The sequence below is a fragment of the Brugia malayi genome (genome assembly GCF_000002995.4).
Source record: "Brugia malayi strain FR3 genome assembly, contig: Bm_v4_Chr2_contig_001, whole genome shotgun sequence".
In the NCBI taxonomy this organism is placed as follows: domain Eukaryota; kingdom Metazoa; phylum Nematoda; class Chromadorea; order Rhabditida; family Onchocercidae; genus Brugia; species Brugia malayi.
In genome coordinates this window covers 12,990,944-13,014,705 of record NW_025062476.1, presented here as the reverse complement: position 1 = coordinate 13,014,705, position 23,762 = coordinate 12,990,944, and the positions used below count along the sequence as shown (strand labels likewise).

The 23,762-nt window shown below is 18.7% G+C and overlaps 2 protein-coding genes across 2 annotated transcripts; one reads left to right on the top strand and one right to left on the bottom strand.

Annotated features, from left to right (window-relative positions):
- Positions 1–11,439: 11,439 nt before the first annotated feature.
- Bm17569 (Uncharacterized protein) lies at positions 11,440–14,158 on the top strand (the record flags this gene model as incomplete). Its single annotated transcript, XM_043079405.1, has 4 exons — positions 11,440–11,565; positions 12,529–12,696; positions 13,587–13,757; positions 14,117–14,158. 4 exons carry the CDS (start codon positions 11,440–11,442, stop codon positions 14,156–14,158), a joined length of 507 nt encoding a protein of 168 aa, XP_042935339.1.
- A 2,173-nt stretch (positions 14,159–16,331) lies between these two features.
- On the bottom strand, positions 16,332–21,359 carry Bma-lec-3 (Uncharacterized protein; the record flags this gene model as incomplete). The annotated part of the gene is made up of 8 exons (XM_043079404.1): positions 16,332–16,445; positions 16,899–17,021; positions 17,455–17,616; positions 17,928–18,035; positions 19,274–19,405; positions 19,728–19,815; positions 20,130–20,218; positions 21,330–21,359. The coding sequence occupies 8 exons, from the start codon at positions 21,357–21,359 to the stop codon at positions 16,332–16,334; spliced, it is 846 nt and encodes a 281-aa protein (XP_042935338.1).
- Between the last annotated feature and the right edge of the window lie 2,403 nt (positions 21,360–23,762).

The following is a 23,762-nucleotide window of genomic DNA, read 5'->3' as shown; positions in this document are numbered from 1 at the left end:
TTATATATGAAAGTTTAGCAGAAAAAAAAAGGAAATTTTCAAAAAAATAAATAAATAAACTATTTATATGTGTGCAATAATTAATTCATTATTGTACAAATTTGATTTTTTTTTTAATTTAATTAATTCATAATTCTTCCGTTTATGATTTCCGATATTTCCGATTCGTTTATTATTTCCGATTGTATAATTTGTCTTATCAAAATAAATTTAAATCTGATTAGCTATTATTTACTCTTTTTTATTCTGTTGATTTTATAATATTACAACTTTGTACAATAGCAACTGACTTATTTTAAAAGAAAAAAAATCCTGAAAACCTGATTAGTTAATGATTGCATACCGGAATTTTTCATTTATAAATGTTTGCTAACATTAGAATAATAATTAGTAAAACGAAGAAAAAAAAGAATAAATAAAAAAAAAGGCATATAAGTCAGAAATTTTTGGAAATAAACAAACAAATTTGCAAACAATAAATATGAAATATTTGTAAAGAAAGAGAAAGAGAGAGAGGGAGAGGGAGAGAGAGAGAAATATTAAACAATTGAGAGGTAGGATAAAATTTATGAAATGTAAAAGTATTTCAAATTATTTTTGAGTATTCAAATTAATCAAAAAGTTATCAAAGTAAAAAATAAATGGAATGTTAATTGAATAATTTTTAGAGCTATAATTCATTCATTATGAAATTTTAATTTCAAAATATAATAATTAATTTTTGTTTGTTTATAAAATTATTTTCACATACAAAAAAAAATTACCATTTATTAATTGATGCTTATCTGTTAATTATTAAAATACGATGTTTTATTTTCCCTTTCATAGGGACAATGAAAAAAAAAATAAATAAATAAATAAGAAAATAAATTTTCAATTTTAATTTTGAGTGCTAAATTTTAATTTTTAATTTTTTAACTTCTCAACAGAATTTTTCTTTTTTTTGTATTTCTTTTTTGTTTTAATTAGATTTGTTAGATTGTAAAGTATCATTGCCAAAAAAAAAGAAAGGAAAAAACATTTGCGAATCATAAATTCGTAATTAAGGATGAAAAAAAATATCTGTGATACGGTAATATTATGATAATTATAATCAGAGAAGGTCGAAAATAATAATAATAATGATAACGATGATAATAATAATTAATGATAATAGCAATAATATTATAACAACAATAATAAATAATAACAATAATAATAAAGATAATAATAAAAATGATAAGTACAAATAATAATGATAAATAGTAATAGTCACAATAATGATAACAGAAATAAAAACAGTAATAATAATAATAATGATAACGATGATAATAATAATTAATGATAATAGCAATAATATTATAACAACAATAATAATAACAATAATAATAAAGATAAGTGCAAATAATAATGACAAATAGTAATAGTCACAATAATGATAACAGAAATAAAAACAGTAATAATAATAATAATAATGATAAGAAGAATAAATAATAATTTTAAAGTAATGAAGTAATGGCGCATTTCATTTTGTTAAAATTGAAAATATTCTTTTATATTTCAAAATAATTTAAAATTATCAAATTAAAATTTAGTTTCTTTTTTTTTTTCCTAGCTAAAAAAGCTTCCGTTTCCTTCTTTTATAAATATATAAAATTAGGATTTTATATATTTTAGCTAATTTATAATTCATCCTATTTCATTGTTTATAATAATCAAAAATAAAAAAGAAAAAAAAAGATCAAAAGTTAGCTATTAATTAGATAATAAAAAGCGAGAGAGAGAGAGAGAGAGGGAGAGAGAGAGAAAGGGAGAGAAGGAATGAAATTTGATTACATAAAACTAAATATAATTTCCTATTAAATAAAAAAATATGCAACAAAAAAAAAAAAAAAAATGAAAAAATAACGAAATGATTGATTCTCTTTTTTTTCCCTTTTTTTTTTCGTTTTCAAATATTTTTGCAATCCAAAAATAGAAAAGAAAAACCAAAACAAAATAAAATAAAACAAAAAACAAACATTTGTAAAAAAAAAAAAAAAAGAAACGAATGATTTTGTTGTCATTTCATTTTCTTTACTTTCTTTTCGTTTTATGAGAACACTATAATTGCATTCCATCGAGAAATCCATCTTATTTCCACTTCTAAAATTAAATTCCATTCATGTCTTAGTGATAAAAATTCTTTAAAATTATTTTCTGTGAATTATTCATTCTAACAAACAAACAAAAAATGAAAAAAAAAAAAAATCTTTTATATTTTATTTTTTTTTTTAAGTATATTTTTGCATTTTTCATTTTCTCTTTTTTTTTTTTTCTACCATTAACTCATTTATTTTTCAATTTTATTTTAGTTCAAAAATTGTAAAAAAAAAAAAAAAAAAATGGAGACGAAATGATTACTTTATTATAGCTTACCATATATTTCTTTAAAAATCATTCTTTTTTTTTTTTTTTTTAAAAAAAATATTTTTTTTTAATTTTCTAAAAATATTTCTTTACTGAAATATGGCTATTAATGTATTATATATTAAATCTTTCTTATTTAAATGTTATTCAAAATTGTCACATTTTATTTTATAAAAAATTATCATTTATGTTTTATAAATAAAATTTGAGCAATTTTCGAAAAACAAAATGAAACTGAACGAATTGTATTAATTATGGAAGAATTATATTAATTAAGTAAAAGGTCAGTAAAAAGTCGGAATTTATAATTTATATAAATGCATCAATCTCAAATTTATGTTTTAAATTTTAAATTATAATTTCGATACATGAAATGGAATTCAAATTAATTTCTCTCAGAAGTGTATAATTTTAGATTTGATAGATTTCAATTAATATTTAATATTAATTATTATTTGGTCATAAACTTTTATATTGGTTCAAGTAATTTAAATTTTAACGAAATTAGAAAAAAAAAACAACAAAAATTGCAAATAATTTGAGCCACTTGAATTTATAATTTAATTTTTCAATAAATATTTGACATTCGTTATTATTATTATTATTATTATTATTATTATTATTATTATTATTGTTATTACTCTTTTTATCGTCGTTACCACTATCGTTAGTATTATCAACCTTATCATTATCAATATTACTATTACTATCATTATTAATAATTATTTATTACTATTATTTCTGCTATTTTATTATTGTTTATTACTTATTTATTGTTTCTTTTTTTTAATTTTTACTTTTATTATTCTATAAAATCCATTATATTTTCAATTTTCTATATCTTTGAATCCTTTTTGTTTATTTTATCTTCAATTACTGCTCAAGTAAACATTACTTTATTCATTTCTAACAAAATAATTATTTCAAAAAGAAAAAAAAGAAATTTGTTTATATTAAAATTATTCAACATTATCAAATTAAATTCTGCATTTGAAAAAGTTAAAGAATGATTTGATAATATGATTAAACAAATAATATTGTAATAATTTTATTTTTACAATGTTTCATTATCCTAATATTTGATTGTAATAATTTTAAAGCAAAAGTCAAAATTATTCGATAAATATAAACAAAAACAATTTGCTAATTTTAATAATAAAGCAAAATTTTCTTCTTTTTTTTTTTCTCTTATTTAACTTTTGTAAATATTTGTTTTATCAGTTAGCAAAAAAAAAAAAAAAAAGTAAAATAAAATCTTTCAGACTTAATTGTTTATTTAGTTGTGTTTTAAATTTACAAATTGTGTATGATTGCTGCAATGTGACATTTTTTCTTTTAATCTATAAATTGATAACGTATACGTGAAATTGACGTAGCAATTAAAAATGACGTAGCGTTATAATATTTTTAACAATTAATGATTAATTCAAATAATATTGTAATTAAAATCAGTGCAATGGTTACAAAATTAGTTTTTATACATTTTAATGTATTTTATTATTTACTAATTTAAAAGTTTACCATTTTTAATTTTGTAAAGAAAAAAAAAAGAAAACAAAAAAAAAAAAAAAAAAAAAATACAAAAAATTATTTAAGCGAAAAGAAAGAAATTAAAAAGGAGGATGAAAAGAGATAAATAATTAATGATAAAATGCTTTTTTCATTGCTTAATGACTTAACTAGCAAAAATTGTTTTAGTGATGAATGGAAAAGAGAAGAAGAAAAATGTTTTTTAAATTATTTAATTCTTATAAAATTATCGCATTATATTTTATTAATTAATTAATAACAAAAAGTTCGGATAAAAGCAATGATAAATTGTGTAATAATTAATTTTAACATTATTTGTGTTTGATAAATTTGGTTACTAATTTGTGAATTCCATTGTGTTTTTTTCTTAGTTCATTTTAATCTCAAAATTTTGTACATTTTACGGTTTTTTTTTTTGTTCATGATTAATACTTTCAATAGTAAATAATAATAATAATAATAATAATAATAATAATAATAATAATAATAACAATAATAATGAAATAATAATAATAACAATAATAGAACAATTGAATAAGAGAATATAGTAATAACAACGATGATGATAATGATAGTGATAATGATAATAATGGTAATAATAATAATAAACATTTATAAGAATATGAATGCTTTTATTTCACTTTTCGTGTATTTAAATTAAAATTCATCATTGCAATCATATTTTTGTGTTTCAGTTTGGAATAAAAGCAATGATAAATTGTTTAGCTAAATAGTGAAATGCAATCATTTATCAGTGATCGTCACTTTTTTTTTTTTTTTTTTTTTGCTTATCACTATGAATGATAGGTCAAAGATTTAGATTTGTAAAAGGTCAAAGAGCAGCTGTATTACACTGTAATAAAATATACACACAGACACAGACACTTAACTCTCAAATCTCTGTTTTATTTAATTTGTCAAATGAACAAACAAAATAGAACTTTAAATTTAATCAGCTCATGCTAAAAAGTGACTTTTGATCCATTAAAATGGTTTATATTGCAAAATAACATTAATCCAATTTTTTTTTTTTTTTTTGTATTCATTTGTAATAAAATTTTATTGCTTCTCATTGGTTTTAATATTAAAATCTTTTACATTTTAAAATTTATGCAATATTATTTTGCATTTTTGATCGTTTAATTTTTGAATTTCATATCAAAAATTTCCAATTGTATGCATTATAATTTGAAATTTTTTATATATCAAAAATAATAATTGCTTAAACCTTTTCATTTTGCTTTTTTCGTATTTGAAAAGAAAATTTATATTATATTTCAAACTTATATTAAAATTTATATTGAAGTTTTAAAATTTATATTATATTTAACAAATCATTTTTTTTGTTTTGATTATTTTAATTAATTTAATAATCAAAATTGCATATAATTTCAAAAAAAAAAAAAAAAAAAGTAATTGCTTAAACCTTTTTATTTTGCTTTCTTCGTATTTGAAAAGGAAATTTATATTATACTTAAAATTTATATTAAAATTTTTAAATTTATATTATATTTAACAAATTTTTTTTTTTGCTTAACTTATTATGATTAGTTCAATAACCCAAATTCCATATAATTTTAGGAAGTTAGAAAGGAAACCAATAATTTAAATTGAATACTTTAGTTAAAAGCAGCTTTTCTTTTTTTTTTTTTTTTTTTTTTTTTTGTTTCTCTTTTAAAATCCTCTTCATTTTTTTTTTCTTTTTTTCCATTTCTATTATTCATTTATATTTTCAAATATTTTTGTTTCCACTTTTTTTTTTTTTTTGCTTTTTTTCATCGATTTTATTAATACTTCAAGTGGTTTTTAAAAAAAAAAAAATAAAAATGAAGAAAACAAGAAGAAATGGAAAGAAGTTTAAAAGAAAAAAAAAAAACAATTTAATAATTCTTCTTAATTAAAATTATTCATTGCATTCATCTTTTATTTTAACGATTTAGTTAATTCTTCTAAATTAAAATTAATCGTTGTATTTATCCTTTTTTTTCTTTTTTTTTTTTTAATTTATCCTTTTTAATTAAAATTAATCATTATTTGCATTCATTTTTTATTTTATCATTAAAAAAATAAAAAGATTTTATCATTAAAATTTAGAAAAAAAATCATTAAAATTTCAAAATTTTATCATTAAAATTAAAAAAAAAAAAAACAACCATAATTCATAAATTTGTTTTTTTTTTCTCTTTTTATTATCAAATAATTTCATCATTTACTGATAAAAAAATGAATTTAGTGATATGATATTAAATGAGTAATTACAATGATAAGATAATTTCAATTGTAATGATAGAATAGAAAAATGATTTATTAAAAGATTAAAAGAAATGAATTTATCATTTCTTTTTTCATTTTCTTTGATTTTATTACAATTTTAATTTTTTTTTTTTTTTTTTTTTTTTTTTTTTTAATAAAGTCTTTTGAAATATTAACTTTTTGATAAGAATGATAATTTTTTTTCCTCCTTTCTTTAACATTCTTCTTCCAAACTCCCACACTTTCTCACTAATAACAGTTAATTTTATTGTAATATAATTAGTAATCTTCTCTCTCTCCCTCTCCCTCTCTCTCTCTGTCCCTCTTACTTTGTTTCTTTGTCTCTGTTAAATTATCTTTGATCTAATCTATTAAAAAGAAAACAAAAAAGAAAAGAAAGGAACTTTACACCTTTATTTAACAATTATGTGGGTGGAAAAGATCAATTAGTTGGTTCCCTTCTAAACTTCCTTATCATTATCATTACTAATACTTTTGTTTTGTTTTTTTTTTCCTTCTCAAATAATTTCTTCTTTTTTTTTTTTTTGTTTAAAAAAATAATTAAATAAAATTTTCAGTTTTTAATTTTTCTTTTTTCTTGTAAAAGAAATTAATTGGACAAATAAAATTATAAACATTTTTTGATGGAATTGAATGTAAATAAAATTACACTTGTTTACATCAATAAAAAAAAACAATAACAAAATTAATAGGTAATTAATGAATGAATAAAATTTGAAATGTTTTAAACAAATTGTTTGAAAACAAAATAACATCAAACTTTTCTTTTTTCGTTTTTTTACATGAATAATAATAAATGATAAATATAAATTAATTAATGATAAATTAATTAATGGAAAATTATAAGCAATGATAATAATAGAGATAAGTTAATATTATATTATAATTAAATGATAAATTTTTCGTTTTTTGTTTTTTCTATTTGATATTGTTTATCATTTGCTATCACTCTTATCATTTTTATTTTAATGTATTGTTTGTAAATAAATTACGAATGATTCTATTTCAGGTTGATTTCTTCAAAAAATATTTCACATTTTGCTGTTCAATAATTTTTTTTTTTGATCAATTTTCTGCTAGCAAATGATTGCTAATTAATTATTTTTGAAACAATATTTATTGTTTCTTAAAAATAAATTAATTAAATTAAAATATGATATTTCAATCATGCATAAGCGGCATCTTTGTTAATATTTTTTAATTTTTCCACTTATCATAATTTTTTTTTAAATTTATTTCATTCATTGCATTTGTTTTATTGTATTACTATATTATTTAAATTTTAATTATTTTAATTATAATATTACTACAATATTATTTAAATTTAATTATCACTCAAACATTTTCAATTTTCAAATTAAATGAAAAACTTCAATTTCCTTATTATTTTTGGATTATTTTTTATTCATAAAAAGAAAAATTAACAGAAATAAAATTATTAAATTTGTGTTAAAATTATTATAAAACTGAAAATCATACATATATATTTATTTATTTGTGAAATATTTTTGAAAAAATTCAAAAGCAATATAACATTTTTTTTTTTTTTTTTTTTTTTTTTGTTTTTCTTCCCATGAGACTTTTAAAAGTTTCAATAATATTTTTCGCCTTTTTTTTTTTAATTTCACTTTTTTCTTTTTTTCTCACTCCCTCCCTCTCTCTCTCTCTCTCTCTCTCTCTTTTATTGTTTTCTTCAGATTTATCACCTTTTCAATTAATTTGCAATTGTTTTATCATTTTGTTCTTCAATCACTTGTAAACATCAGTAACATTTGACATGTTTATTAAAAAGATTGAAAAATGAAATGAAATGTCATTGTCACTTCGTATCTAATTGATTCTAATCAAACATGATTGACGTCATTGATGGAATTTTAGCAAAAGCAACAATATTTTTTGTTCAAATTTAAGAAAAATTAAGAGAGAGAGGGAGAGAGAAAGGGAGGGAGAAAAAAAAAATTTATAAAAAAAAAATTCTTTTCAAAAAAAAAAAGAAAGGAAAGGAAAGAAAAGAAAAGCAAATAATTTAAAAAGATATTTTTTCTTTCTTTCTTTTTTTTTTGCCCTCTCTCTCTCTCTCTCTTTTCCCCTCCTTCCATTTCTTTCTCCCTCCCTCTCACTATCATTTTTTGTTTATTTTAAGAAAATATCAACTCATAAAAATATTTTTTTTTCCAATTTTAGAGCAAATATGTGAGAAATTTTTAAATTTTGATATGATTATAAATTTAAAAGAAAAAAAAAAAAAAACGATTAGTTTTATTGGAATATAAAATTAATTAAATTGTAAAGATATTTTATTTAATATCAAAAATTTTATTTCAATAATTTTATTTCAATATTTCAGTGGCAAAAAATTTTATTTCGAATTTTCTTTTTTTTTTTTTAAATTTTGATTTTCGAAATTAGTTAAATGAATGAATCATCCTTTTTTTTTAAAAAAAAATATTATAAATATAATTTCATATATAATTTATAAACATAAAAATTTTTTTATCAAATTTATATTATCAATATTGTCTAAATCCTCTTTTTCCTTATCATTTTCACAAATTAAATTTGAAAAATTTTTATCAGTTAAGTTTTTAGTCATTACTATTAACAGTGATATTTAACAAATAATTTGTAATAAATATAGAAAATTTAAAAACTGGGAAACTATTTTTACTAAATTCATTTATTATAATTAAACATAGAAAATTTTAATCACGTTAATACTATATTAATTCTTAATTATTAATACTAAATTCTCAATTCTTAATTATATATTAATTATTGCTTCGAGAAGAAAAAATAAAAATAAATTTTAAAATAAATCATTCATATATTTCCATCTATCTCTTTCTCACTTCATTTTTTTCCTCTCATAATCATTACTATCATCATTAATTATCATTATCACTATCATTATCATTATCACTATTATCATCATCATCAATTGAAATAGGAAAAGAAGTAAGTAAGGAGTAAATTCCATTTCAAATTAGATCTTCCGTAACACTTCACTCATCATTAATTTAATTTTAAAAGTACCATCTCATTTGCAAAATCTCCCGAGAATTTAGCAAAGATTTTTGCTATTTGCTAAAAAGATTACTTTTCTTTTTTTTTTCTTTTCCCTTTCCCTTCTTTCTCTCTCTCTCTCTCTTTCTCAATAATTAGAAATTAAAGGAAATTGATTTGTTTGCTATTACCAAAATGTAAATAATCTTCCTAAATGCTTTAAAAAAAAAAAAAGCAAAAATATATTAAATATTAATTATTCGTCAAATCTTTTTAAAATTTTCTTTTTTTTTTTATTGATTTATTAAGAGCCAAAACTTTTTCTTTATTTGTTTTTTTTTTTTTTTTTCTCAATTTTATAATAAAGAAATTTTTGTATGATTAAATTACACTTAGTAATCGTTTTAGTATGCTAAATTATCTTTTTGCAATATTAATATCAATTCGCATTTTCAGTTATAAATTCTCATATTTCTTTGCAATAGGTAAAAAATAAAATTTTAAAAATAATACAAAAATTTCTGTCAATAAATTCTTGAAGGAATTTTAATATTATCTAATAACTTTTACTTAAAGCAAACCTTCTATCATTTTTTTTTTCTTTTTTCTTTTTCTTCTTAAATTATATTCGTTGTAATTAATTTATTGCATTAATTCATTGTAAATTTTATAACAGTTTTTATATTTAAATTGAAAACTTTTTTTTTTTTTTTCTATAAAATTTGCTATTAGTAAGGCATTATATGGTAGAATGAATTGATCAATTTTTAATAATTTAATAATAATTAATAGAATAAAAATAGCATTAATAATTCCAATAATAATAATAATTAAATAAATGAATTAATTTTTCAGATAATCAAATCATTGAACAAGTATTCTAAATTTTAATATAATGAATATATATTCGTAAATGATATATAATCCGCTTCTTTTTAATCGCGAAAAAAAAAAAAATGCTTCCAATAAAATTTGCATTGATAAATTGATACTAATTGATAACAGGAAAATATTCATTAATAAAGAAAAATGACAAAAATTTCTCTGATAAAAATTTTCCACCGATTAGCTAAAATATTATCCAAACATTTCGTCCCTGTTTAGTCTAATTAAATTTTTATCAAATAATTTATCTTCTCTTAGTTACAGCCCAAAATTGGAAATTTAATTACCACTTGGAAAGATTTATTCATTTTAACTTTTCTTTTTTTTTTCATATATGATTTCAATTTTGTTTTTATGCTAATGCAAAAAGATAATGCTTGTTTCGTTGTTTTTTCCTATATTTATATTTTCATAATTTTTTAACAAAAAAATCAAATGATTCGATACTTTAGTACATTCCTATTAATTAAACTTTTATTTTTAATTATTACATGTATTTTAATTATTTTTAATTATTACAAGTATTTATAACCAATCTGTCAATTTTTTATTAATTATATATGTAAAAAATTTTAACCTTAAAATTAATTCATAAAAAATGTTCAAAAATCACTTAATATTTTATCGTAAAACTTTATCCTACAATTGTTATTGTTTATAAGTATTTTTTTATCTCTCTTCCATGACGAATATTTGTAGATTAATTAAGTTAATCAATTAGTTAATTAATTAGTGTTAAGCAGTTAATCAATTAGTTAATTAATTAGTGAGCTATTTTAGGTATATCCCTTAAATCCACCTAATTCCATTTGCAAAAATGTCTAAAATTATTTGCATTTGCTAATTAAAGAAAGAGGAAAACGAAAAAATAATTAAATCATACATGCAAATAAATATATATATATTTAATTAAGAAATGCCCAATTTTTTTTTCTTTTTCTTATTTTCCCAAATATTATTTGACATTAGGTAAATTATGAAGCCTTTAACATAGCTAATAAATAAACAAATAATGAAATAATACCACCCTCCAACTGATTACAATATTTTAATTAAGAAATATTCAATCTTCTTTCCTTTTTTTTTTGTTTTTGTTTTTGTTTTTGTTTTGTTTTTTGCTTTTTTGTTTTGATAACAAATATTATTTGACTTGACATTAAAATATTTAATATTCTCTTTTCTTCTTTTAATTTCAGATATTATTTGGGCATTAAAATAGCTAATGTTGAATTATTCGACAGAAGCAAATAAAATTCAATTATTGGCAAAATATTATTACTAATTATTGACTGAATTTGCAATATAAAAAAGAAAATTTTACTACTCAAATAAGTGATATAACGAAAAAGGAGGCGCAAAATGTCAAACAATCGAAAAATGTCACTATTTAGCAGATGGAAACAACAAACAAATAATGAGCAATTGGAAGGTGTCAGTGAAGAGGAAGCTATTGAATATCGTGAAGCATTCAGGTTATTTGATAAGGTAAATGATAAAAAAATATTGTTATTGTCACTAAATATATATTTCACTATTTTTTATTTTTAATATTGATATATTATATTTGAAATTAATTTTAAAAAGACAAAAAAAAAGTAAAATTTGTAAAATTTATTTTTTTATATGTTATAGATTATTCAATTAAACAATCTAAGTAGATTAATATTCAATTTAATTAATCAAATTAGGCATGAATATTAGTCATTTAAAGTAAAATTAAGTAAAATTAATGATGATTTATGCACTTTTATTATATCATTTTTATATGAATTATTATATTATTTTATTTTGATCGAAAAAAAAGTGATAGAATTTTTTAAACAATTAACTTTTACATTTTTTGCTCATAATGGCAAAATGTAAAAATTGAAAATTTGGAAAAATTTCTTTAAAGATTCGAAATTTAACATTAATTGAGAAGAAAATATACGATTAATGATAAGACGGAAGTGAGGGGAGGCAAGGAAAAAGAGAGGGGGGGGATTAAATGAAATTTAATTTTGCTCAATGGCATAAATGGAAAAAAAAGATGAAATGAAGTTTAGTAAAAATTTAATTGAAATGGTACATTTAAGATTGCTTCATTTTCTCTTTTTCTCTTTCCCTCCCTCTCTCTTTCTCTTCCTTTTTCAAGAATTTTTTTTCCTTTTTTGATACATATATCATCCCATTTATTTCATTGTATTTTATTTTAATGAATAACAAAAAAAAAAAAAAAAAAAAAAAAAAAAAAAAAAAAAAAACAAACAAAACAAAAAAAAAAGAGAGTGAAAAAAGAAATTTAGAAAATATATATTGAATAGAATTAAATAATTTGAATAATTTTTATTTTATTTTATAATCGAAATCAAAGAAGTAAAAGTAATAATTATTTTAGAAGTTATTTTAATTTATTCGAAATTTTATTAATTTAAATAAAAATGATTTGAAAAAAAAATTAAATTTCAGGATGGTAATGGTTCAATATCTTCAAAAGAATTAGGTGTAGCAATGAGAACATTAGGTCAAAATCCAACTGAGCAAGAATTACTGGATATGATCAATGAGGTGGATTTTGATGGTAGCGGTAGCATTGAATTTCCTGAATTTTGTCAAATGATGAAACGAATGAATAAGGTAATTTAATTTATACTAGAAGAAATTAAATATTTTAAAAATGAAAAAAGAAAAAAAAAAAGAGAACGAAACCAAAATAAACATAAATTGAAAAAGAAGAAAAAAACTATTAGATGAATTGATGGTTTAAATCGATTGGTTTATCATCGTGAACAAACCGTACTATCATTGTTACATATTTCACGGTTTGAAATATTTATCAATATTGAAGTGAAATATTTGTAAATAAAGTTAAACATTGATAGTATTATAGTTTAACTGTAGGCATTAAGGAAAATCGCTGTGAATAAATTATGGATTTATACGTTGAATTGATTGAATTCTCAACGTGATTAAACCATACTATCATAGTTATCTAATTCAGATTTATAATTCTTCAATAAAACATTCATTTCTTTTCTCATTTAATTTGTTATATTTATTTCTTTTCTTCTTCTCTTTATATGTTTCAATTAGTTATTATTATGTTGAAATTAATCATTATTGTCATTTTTTTCAAATATTTTTTGAATTTCCCCATTTTTTTATGATTACGCAAAACTTTGTGAATCTAATTTCATATTTTTCATTAATTGAAATATTTTGTTTTAAATTGATATTATCTAAATTGTTCTATCAGAATGTCATTTCACTTTTTTCTTTGTTAATCATCCTTTCAAGAGTAGTTTCAAAAGCAAAAGCAATTTTTTTTCTTTTCTAAATCTCCTTTTTTTTTTTTTTTTTTTTTTAGGTGAATCAATCTTATTCTCCTATAACAAAATGATTCATTAGATGAATACAATTTTTTTTCATAAGATTAAGATTAATTAGATGAAAATTTTAATGTTTGATGGTATGTCATCTGTTCTTGTTGAATCTTATCATTTCATAACTAAATTGATTATTGATAGGATAATGATAGTGAAATGATACGTGAAGCATTTCGAGTATTCGATCGTGATGGTAATGGATATATTACGGCTGAAGAATTTCGATACTTTATGACTCATATGGGTGAACAATTTAGTGATGAAGAAGTAGATGAAATGATTGCTGAAGTTGATATTGATGGTGATGGACAGGTAAGATTTACTTTAAAAAAATGAAATAGATCTAAATTTTATTCCAAAAAAAAAAAAAATGTAATTCCAAAATTTTCAAAAGAAATATAATGATAATGTATGAAATGAATTAAATTCATTTACAAATTTTATATTCATGTTTTTTTTTTTTTTTTTTTTTTTTTTTTGTGTGTGTACTAAATAAAACTATTGCAGTGAATTTGTTTGGCCATTTTTAATTTGATTATTCTCAAATAGTTATTTTTTTAGTTTTAACATTAGCTTTCAATAGGTTAATTCCATTTTTAAAGTTCTTTTTTTGTTGTTGTTTTTAAAATTTTATCAATAATTAATGATAAATGTTTTCATATAATTTATAGATCAATTATGAAGAATTTGTACGAATGATGACAAGCGCATAGTGTCAAGAAAAAAAATTATTAATGGTTAGTTAGCATTACTAAAATTTAACAATAAAAATTTTTCATTTTTTTAATTCTTAATTTTACTTGAATTATTTCATTAATTCATTTTGCATTGTTTATATATTATATTTCAAATACAGAGAAAATTTTTAGATATAAAAAATGCTGATAAGTGTTTAGCTTGTTGTAGCGTAAACAAAATTATTTGGATCCAATAGTTTTGCTTTAAAATATGAAATTTTTGAAAAAATATAAAAAAAATTTCTACAACACAACCAATATTAATAATTATCAGCTAATAATACCTTGGCATCATTTTTATCTTTTCCGTGTTTTTTTTTTCGAAAATTTCAAATTTATTTTAATTTTTGGCCCCACTTCCAATATTCATTAGTCAATTTGATTCAAATTTGTGCTATCAATTAACAATTAATTATTTATTATAACTTTTTTTTAAAATCATAATTCTATTTCAGATTATAATGAATGCTTCAAAGTGTTTACAAAATTGGAATCGATGATATAGTGGAAAATGAAATTTTATGTTATAACTTTCCATATTATCTTTTTATTATTTCATGTTAAAAAGCAAATAGTAAAAAAAATAATAATAAATAGTATAAATAGCAAAAAATATTTTTGAATCAAAAAAATTTTTTTTTAAAAACTAATTTTCAAAAATATTACTAAAACTTTATCATATTTCATGAAAAGAAAAGATTATTTACTAAATTATCAGTTATTGTATTTATTGTTTGTCTTAGATATTTTAAATGGAAATGAAATAATTGAAAATGATTGAAAGCAATCATTTTTTTTGTTTTTCCTTTTTTTTTTTGTTAATTATATAATTTTTTTTTTTTAATTTACAATTTTTTTTTCATGAAATACGAAAAAAAAATAATAGGAAAACAAGAAAAAAAACGATGTTACTTTTGTTTTATCTAAATTCACTCTTGTAAATTAATTTTAATAAATTTATTAAAATATATTTTTCCGATTTTTTTTTTTAAATAAAAAAATCATACATTAAATATTTTATATTAAAAAAAAAAAAAAAATTAAATGAAAGCCTTTATTTTATTGCACAAAATATTATGCTAATTATGGGTTATTATTGTTTTCTTTTCTTTTCCTCTTTCTTTTTATCATTAATTGATAACTGATGTCTGATAATAAAACAATGATCTCGCTGCTATCTATCAGTATCGCTTAATGAATTTTTTATTTTTTCTTGAATTATCCATCTATTATATGCTTTTTTCTTTTTGCATTTTGCTCATTTATTACTAATTAATATGCATAAATGTTGTATAAAATGTTTGATAACAAAAAAAAGGAAATAAATAAATGTTGTATGCATTTTATGAAATTATGCTTTTTTTTTGAAAAAAAAAGAGAGTAAAAAAATAATTTTTATAGTATTTTTATCCAAAAAGAAGAAATATTTCAAAATTTTTCTTTTTTTTTTTTTTCCCCATAAAATGATTATTTGGTTTATTTTTTCTTTTAATTTTTTTTGGAGAAAAAAAAAATTACTTAAATATGTTTCAGTAAATTGTGTTATTAAATAATAGTCATGAAATAACGCCTCACTTATACATAATTTTTTATATATTTTTTACTTTTTATTAAATGTAAAAAAGGAATTATTTGCGCAGCGAAATGCTGAAATTTTTTGAAATATGCTAATTAAATTGTAACAGTTATGCAATGACAATTTTTTTCTCTCTTTCCCCTCTTTTTTTTTTTTTTTAAACAAACTAAATAAATTAATTTTTGTACTGTTTTAAATTTACAACTGTCAATTTTTACCATTCTAATAATTGACATTTGAACTTTTCTTGGTAGCATCCATTCCTTTTTAATAATTAATATTTTACTTCATAATCAGTAAATTTCATAAATTTTACACCAATCATATATTTATAATTAACAATGAAATTTCATTCACAATTATTATTTTTTCTTGCAAAAAAAAAAAGAGAATAATCATATTTGAAATAAAATCGAAAATTAATAATTAAAGATGAGAAAAAAAAATTAAGTAAATTGAAGATCATTTATAAATGATACAGTATTAAAAAAAAAAAAAGATATGAACAGGTAACTGATATCTGATATAAATTTTTAGCTTTAAAATTATTCAAATTATCAATATTTAATTCAATTATTGTATTTGAATTCCATTGATTTCCACATCACCTTGTATCTGAACACCAACTATATCATTTGCCTGTGATCGATGCGCAAATGTCACAAATCGTTCACCATTTACCAATATCTATTTATTATTAGATCAAAAAATAAAAAAAAAGATTTTTTTTTAAAAAAAAGAGAAATATGATCAAAAAAAGTGGACAAAAAGAAGAAAAATCATTTTAAAAAAAGACAAAAATTCAATATTAAATTTTATTTTTTAATCAAATATTAGCAATAAAATTTTTAGAGATAATATTGATGAAATTTAAAAAAATAATCCATTTATTCAAACAATCATTCTTTCAATACCTTCTTAAATCTCTCTCTCTCTCTCTCTCTCTCTCTCTCTCTATCCCTCTTTCCCTTTCTCTTTCAAATACTTCAGGGAATTATTTATTAATCATAAATCTCATTAATGATTAAATTATACAATTATGCAATTCATATATTTTTTTTATAATATTATTAAAATTAAAATTATTTATTTTTTTTTTTTTAATTTTTAAAATAATATTATTAAAAAAAATAAAATTACTTGTATTGCGTATTCTTCATTGTGAAATTGTAAATCAAACATTTTATCCTTTTCAAATGGAATTTTACCTTCACGTTCCTCTTTACCCCAAACACCGCCAATTAATGCATTACGTACAACTACCTAAATTTTTATTTCATTTCTTTTTTTTTTTCACATTTTCAAATAAAAAAAAAAAAAACAATAGTAATAATTAAAATTTAATTAGTAATTGTTCAACTTTACTAATAATTAATTAATTAATTAATACCTATAGCTATTCTAATTTTCTTTTTTTTTTTTTTTTTGTCTTTTTAACTAATAATTCGAATTCATTCCCCTTTTTTTCTATTTATAGCAGAAAAAAATTGAAAATTTCAATTATTTTTTTTTTTAAATACAAAATTATAAAATTATCATTTAAATTTCATTAAAATGCATATTAGTATTCGTTTCTTTTTCCTAAAATTCTAAAATATTTTTGGTAAAAAATTATTTAAAATTAAAAAAAAAAAAAAAAAACGAAAAACGAATAAGGAAAAAAGGAAAGAGAGAAAAAGTAAATTCATTTTCAAACTTTTTCATCAAATCGTGGATTGAAATGTAGAATAATATCACCGTTTTGTTTCAATAAATTGATATTAAATCGTTTGCTACGTTTATCCGGTATTCCGGTAATATATAATGATTTACCAGGTGATAAGCCACCATTTACTATACCTGATTCATATGGAACAGGCTAAAATAATAAAAAATTTCCAAATGAGAAAAAAATTAGAGCAAAATTAAATTAATTACATTCTTAAATATTATACTTCATTTATTTAAATAATTATTACATTAAAAAATTAATTTTAATGAATAGATTAATTAATACAAAAAAAAAAAAAAAATGTTTACAAATAAACAAAACTATTTTCGCATAATTCATAATTTTTTTTTTTTAATATTATTAATAAATTTTTTAATCAAACAATTAATTAAATCAAACATGCATTTTTAATATTTAATTAAATTTCAAAAAAAAAATAAGTGAATTTTAAAACTAACATAATATTTGCCACCCCATTGTACCTGATCAATAATAGCATCACCATCAATTGATACATATGTAATCCATTGTAATGGTACACGATAATCAAACATTTTTACTTCTTTCTAAATATTTTATAAAAATTAATTTTCATTTGATTAAACAAAAAAAGAAATAATTAAAAAAAAAAATTTGAATATTGCAAAAAAAAAAAATCAATGAAAAAATGAAATATTATAAAGAAAAAAAAATATTACATTGTAAAAAAGAAGTATAATGTTAAAAATGAGAAAATATTAAATATATTTAATATTTATTTTAGTTAACAACTTTTAATCTTTTTTTTTTTTTTTTGTATTTTATAAATTTTATTTTATTTTATTATCATTTTTATTCTTTTTTTTTTCATTGACATTTGAATATGAATAATTATGTGTCTTTTGTTTTTACTAATCATTGTAATATTTTAATAATTATTTAATAATATAACCTTTTCTTTACCTTTCTCTCTCCCTTTCTCTCCCTCTCTCTCTCTCTCTCTCTCTCTCTCTCTCTCTCTCTCTTTATCTACTGATCAAATAGCATAATTGTTACGTACTAGGCTTTCAAATTTAAATAATTCAATAGCTTAGCACTAACATTTTTGCTTCCTTTCTAGTCTATAAGAAATTATACTTCCTTAAATTAGCTCAAATTCTTTAGCTAATAGTATTATTTAACAAGATAATATCTTTATAATGATAAATAATAATCTTTTTTTTTTTAGCTATTTCCTTCTTTTGCACTTTTTTTCATGAAAAAAAGGAAGTTTTTTTTTTTTTTTTAAGAAAAAATTTTCTTTAAAAAAACGATAAAGGTGAATTTTTTTTTTAAGGGAAAAAAATTTTTCTTTAAAAAAATTTTTTTTATTATTACTGTTAAAATTTTTTTCAAATCATTTTCGGGAATATATAAAGTTTGTTATATTCATTGTCGTTCTGGATAATAAATAATAAGTTTATTATTATTATTATTATTATTATTATTATTATTATTATTATTATTACTGTTATTATTATTATTATTGTTAATATTATTATTAGTATTACTATTATTATCATTACCATTACTATTATTATTATTATTATTGCCACCATTACTACAGTTATTACCATTATTATTATTATTACTATTACTATTATTATTGTTATTAGCATTATTATTATTATTATTATTATTATTATTATTATTATTATTATTATTACCATTATTATTATTATTATTATTATTATTATTATTATTGTTATTACTGCAATTAATCATAAAGTCATTATCATTAACGTTATCTTATTGTATCACATAAAATTCAAACTATAAAACTTACTCCATCGCAATAAATCACAAATTTATGATCGTGTGCTCGAATTCGTAGATCGAATGCATTTCCTTTTTTAAATGGTAACTTTTGCTTTTCCTTTTTTCCCCATTTATTATTTGAAAATGTGTTAAATGCTATCTGAAAATGAATTCATTAATTATGCTTACTTATTTAATTAATTATTTTTGTGAACATTTGTAATATTTAACTGAAATAAATGAAAAGTAAAAAAAAAAAGAGGTCGCAATTATTATAAGTTATATATGAAAATAATATTTTCATCATTTTTCTTTCATTTTTTATTTTTAGATAAAACATAGTTGCAAAATTTTTTATATATTATTTAAAATATTCAATAAAAAAAAATTAGCAAAATTTTTAAATTTTAATTATTATTAATAATTTTTTTTTTTTTTTTTGATAAAAATTAATATTTCAAGAGTAATTATAAATATCAAACCTTTCCTTTATCAAAACGTATGCTAATATTTAATGGAATATCACCGCCACTATAATCTGGACTATCACGATGTAAGCCAATATCAAATCTATAATAATTTATTTTTGTTCAAATAATTTTTTATATTTTTACAAATATTTACAAATAATTTACATTAGATTTTTTTTTTTAAAAGTTATAACTAATTTAATTATAACTTTAATTGAACTATTATTATTATTAATATCAATATTTATTATTATTGTTATTATTAATATTAATATTATTATTGTTATTACCACCATTATTACAGTTATTACCATTATTATCATTATTATTATTATTATTATTATTATTATTATTATTATTATTACCATTATTATTATTATTATTATTTATTATTATTATTAATATATGACAAACTTTTTTGCATCATCCAATGTTTTTCCTTTTACAATTAATGTTTGACCAGGTGCAATACGTTCTGTTAATTTACTTCGATATGGAAGTTTCTGAAAATAAAACAGCAAAACAAAAATAAATGAATAAATTGATAAATTAATAAAAAGAAAGTAAGTAAGTGAATAAATGAGCAAATTAATTAATTAAAAATGAATAGAAAATTTTCATTGTAAAAATTTAAGTTTTCCAAATAAATTTCACATCATAAAAGGTTTAATTAATAATTTTTATATTATAAATTTTCGTTTTATCCAGATAAAAGATAAATTATACATAAATAAAATGGAATTATTATTATATACCAAATTTTTATTCCTATTTTTTGTTTAAATTCGAATATATAGGAAAATTAAAAATTTTAAATTAATTAAAACAGTTACGAAATTAAAAAGATAAAGCAATTATTATGAATGTACTTATAAAGTTTTTTCTTTTTAGCAATATATTTCAAAAAAAAAGAGAATAATTCTTCGTTACTTAGTATAATTTCCATTTGTAATAATAACAAATTCAAATTTTTAATTGTAATTAATCGATTTTAATTACAATTAATTGGAAAATATATAAAATAAAAATTAATTAATTTTTTTTTCAAGGAAAAATTAATATTGAATAAATTCGAATTTTTAATATATAATATTAATAATATTTGATATATAAATATAATATTTAATAACTTTTAATATATAATATAAAATTATTCAAATTTTTAATTACAATTAATCGATTTCAAATTTTAATATGTATAAATTACAAATTAATGTCGAATTATATGCATTACTATGCCAATAAATATAAGCTGAAAAATGTGCTAAATTTTAATTTTCATTTTATCATTCTAAAGATTTCCTTCTTTTTGCACAATTATTAATTATAAATTTTAATTAAATAATATTTATTTATTCATTTACATCTAATTAAATTAAATAATATATAATGAGGAAACATATAAAAGTGTCTATGATAACAAATTTTTTGCATTTAATTCTAATTCGCATCATTTTATTTAATTTCATTTATTTATTTACTTCTGTCTCATTTTATTTTTATTTAATTAAGCAGCATAATAGAAATTAGCTAAATGAATTTTCTAATTTTAAAATTAAAATTTTCATTAAAAAAAAAAAAAGAAGTGTAAAAGAAACAAATGAAAAGCATTACAAACTTCTTTTCACCATCTTCTTCACCCATTTGTTTTTATGCAAATAGTAATAAAATATTTCGTTTTAACAATCACAAATTTATTTCTTCAACTGAAATGCATAATTCATATTAAAATTAATATTTCAATTCAAATTTTAATTTCTTATTCATTTTGACGCAATTAAAATTAATTTTCATCTAATTTTTCCTTTTTTTTTTTCATCCTTACAATCATCAAAAAATAAAAAAATAAAAAGAGAAAGAAAAGAAATGTTAAATTATTTCACATTTGCGACTTCAAAATTTCCCAGAAAAGAAAGAAAAAACTTTTTTCAGTAATTATTTGTAAATTTTTGAAAAACTATTTGTAATTTTATAAATTTAAATTAACCTTAGAAAAGATTAATTTAAGTTCAAAAAAATTTTTCATATAATATCCGCTTGCTTTTTTTTTTTAAAAAAAAAAAAATTATACAGATAAATTTTTTCAGCAATAAATCACACAAAACTGGAATGTACTGATTTGAATTAGCTGAATGTTATCAAGAAAAAAATCAGTAATTCAGTAATTCATTCCGGAAAATTATTTCACATACTGAATTTTTTATACATTTATGATAAGTAAAATGTCATTAAGCAATATTATGAGCTTTCTTTTTTGTTAAATTTTTTTGATAATTTAAGATTCAAAAAAAAAACTTTTGTGTTCAAATGTTTTTTCACATATTTAAATTAAATTATATTTAAATTATTTAAATCCATAACTTTATTTTATACTAACTTTTCCTTTTTTTTTAACATATGTCCGTAAATTTTTCATTACTTTATCATAACTCTAAAATAATTTTAATTTTTTCATTACTTTATCATAACTCTAAAATAATTTTAATTTTTTCATTACTTTATCATAACTCTGAAATAATTTTGTAGAAGAAGAAAAAGAAAAAAAAGACACCAACAACGATTTATCAAAAGATCAAGTATTTAAAAAATTAAAAAAAAAATTTCTTATTTGCTTTTTTTTTTTCTTTTATTCAAAATAATTTAAATTCTTTCTTAAACATTTTTAAATATCTGACAGTATAAATTCAATTTTTAGAAGAAAAAATTTTTAAATTAAAATTTTAAATTTATTCAAAGTAAAAAGGAATGATAAGATGACAGAACGAAAAAGAGAAAAATAAAAATATTTTGAACGTTTGATATTTTTTATCAAAGAGTTTTAAAAAAAAAAAATAAGAAGAGAGAAGACATTTTAATAGTATTTTTCTCTTTTTAAACCTATAATATTATATTTTTTTGTACTAAATCATATTTTAGATTAATATGAATTCATCAAATAAGTCAATAACTAACAATTCAAAATAAACAAATTAAAAAAAATATATATATATTTGATAAACAAATATTATTTGCATTGGTGATGCAATCAAGGAAAAAGAATTTCTTCGTTTTTTTTATGATCTATGAAAGCAAAAAGTGTAAACAAATATTTTGTGTAATCGAAACTAACAATTTATTTAGAGAAAAAAAGGCATAATAAAAGCGATAAATGTTATGGTACTGATATGATGATGATGATAACGATGATAATAGTGATAAAAATGATGATTAGAGCCAGATTTAATGTTATAGAACTATTATTATACATAATATTTGCTACAAAAAATTGAAAAAAATTATGATGACAGTAATAATGATGTAGTGATAAGAGTAGCAGTGATAAGAGCGAAAATTATAATGATAATGGTGACAATGACAATAGTGATAAAAATGATGATCAGAGCAAGATTTATGGTTGATATAACTATTATCATACATAATATTTATATATTACAAGTATTTTCAACAAATGATGGATCAGTAATATTTCCACGTAATACGTTTATTGAAAGTAATATTTTGACGTATAACGTTTATTATCATAACTATATAAACATTTTATTATTGAATGAAAGTCTAACTTAATTTAACCTACGATATTTCCACTCAAAATTCTAACTTCTAAGTAATCACAAAACTCTGTTTTTTGTTTTAAAAAAAGAAAAAACACAAAATTGGAAAAAAAAAAATGTGTGATAACATATTAGATCAAATTTTAAACCATATGAAAATAAATTAATTAATTAAAATAATTGTTAATTACAAATAATAATAATAATTATTATTGTTATTATTATTATTATTATTATTATTATTATTATTATTATTATTATTATTATTCTACTTTTTATTGATGATTCACTATGTTTTATAAATGGGAGGGAGAGAGAGAGGGAAAGAGAGAAAAGAAATGATAGTATATTGATGATTCATTTTTCGAAATTATCAATTCTTCGCCTCATTTCATTTATTTACAACTATCATCATTTCAATTTCTGCTACAACAGTGATAAATTGAGAAATAAAATTGAATTAATCAAAAAAAATGATAAAATGATTATTTCATTA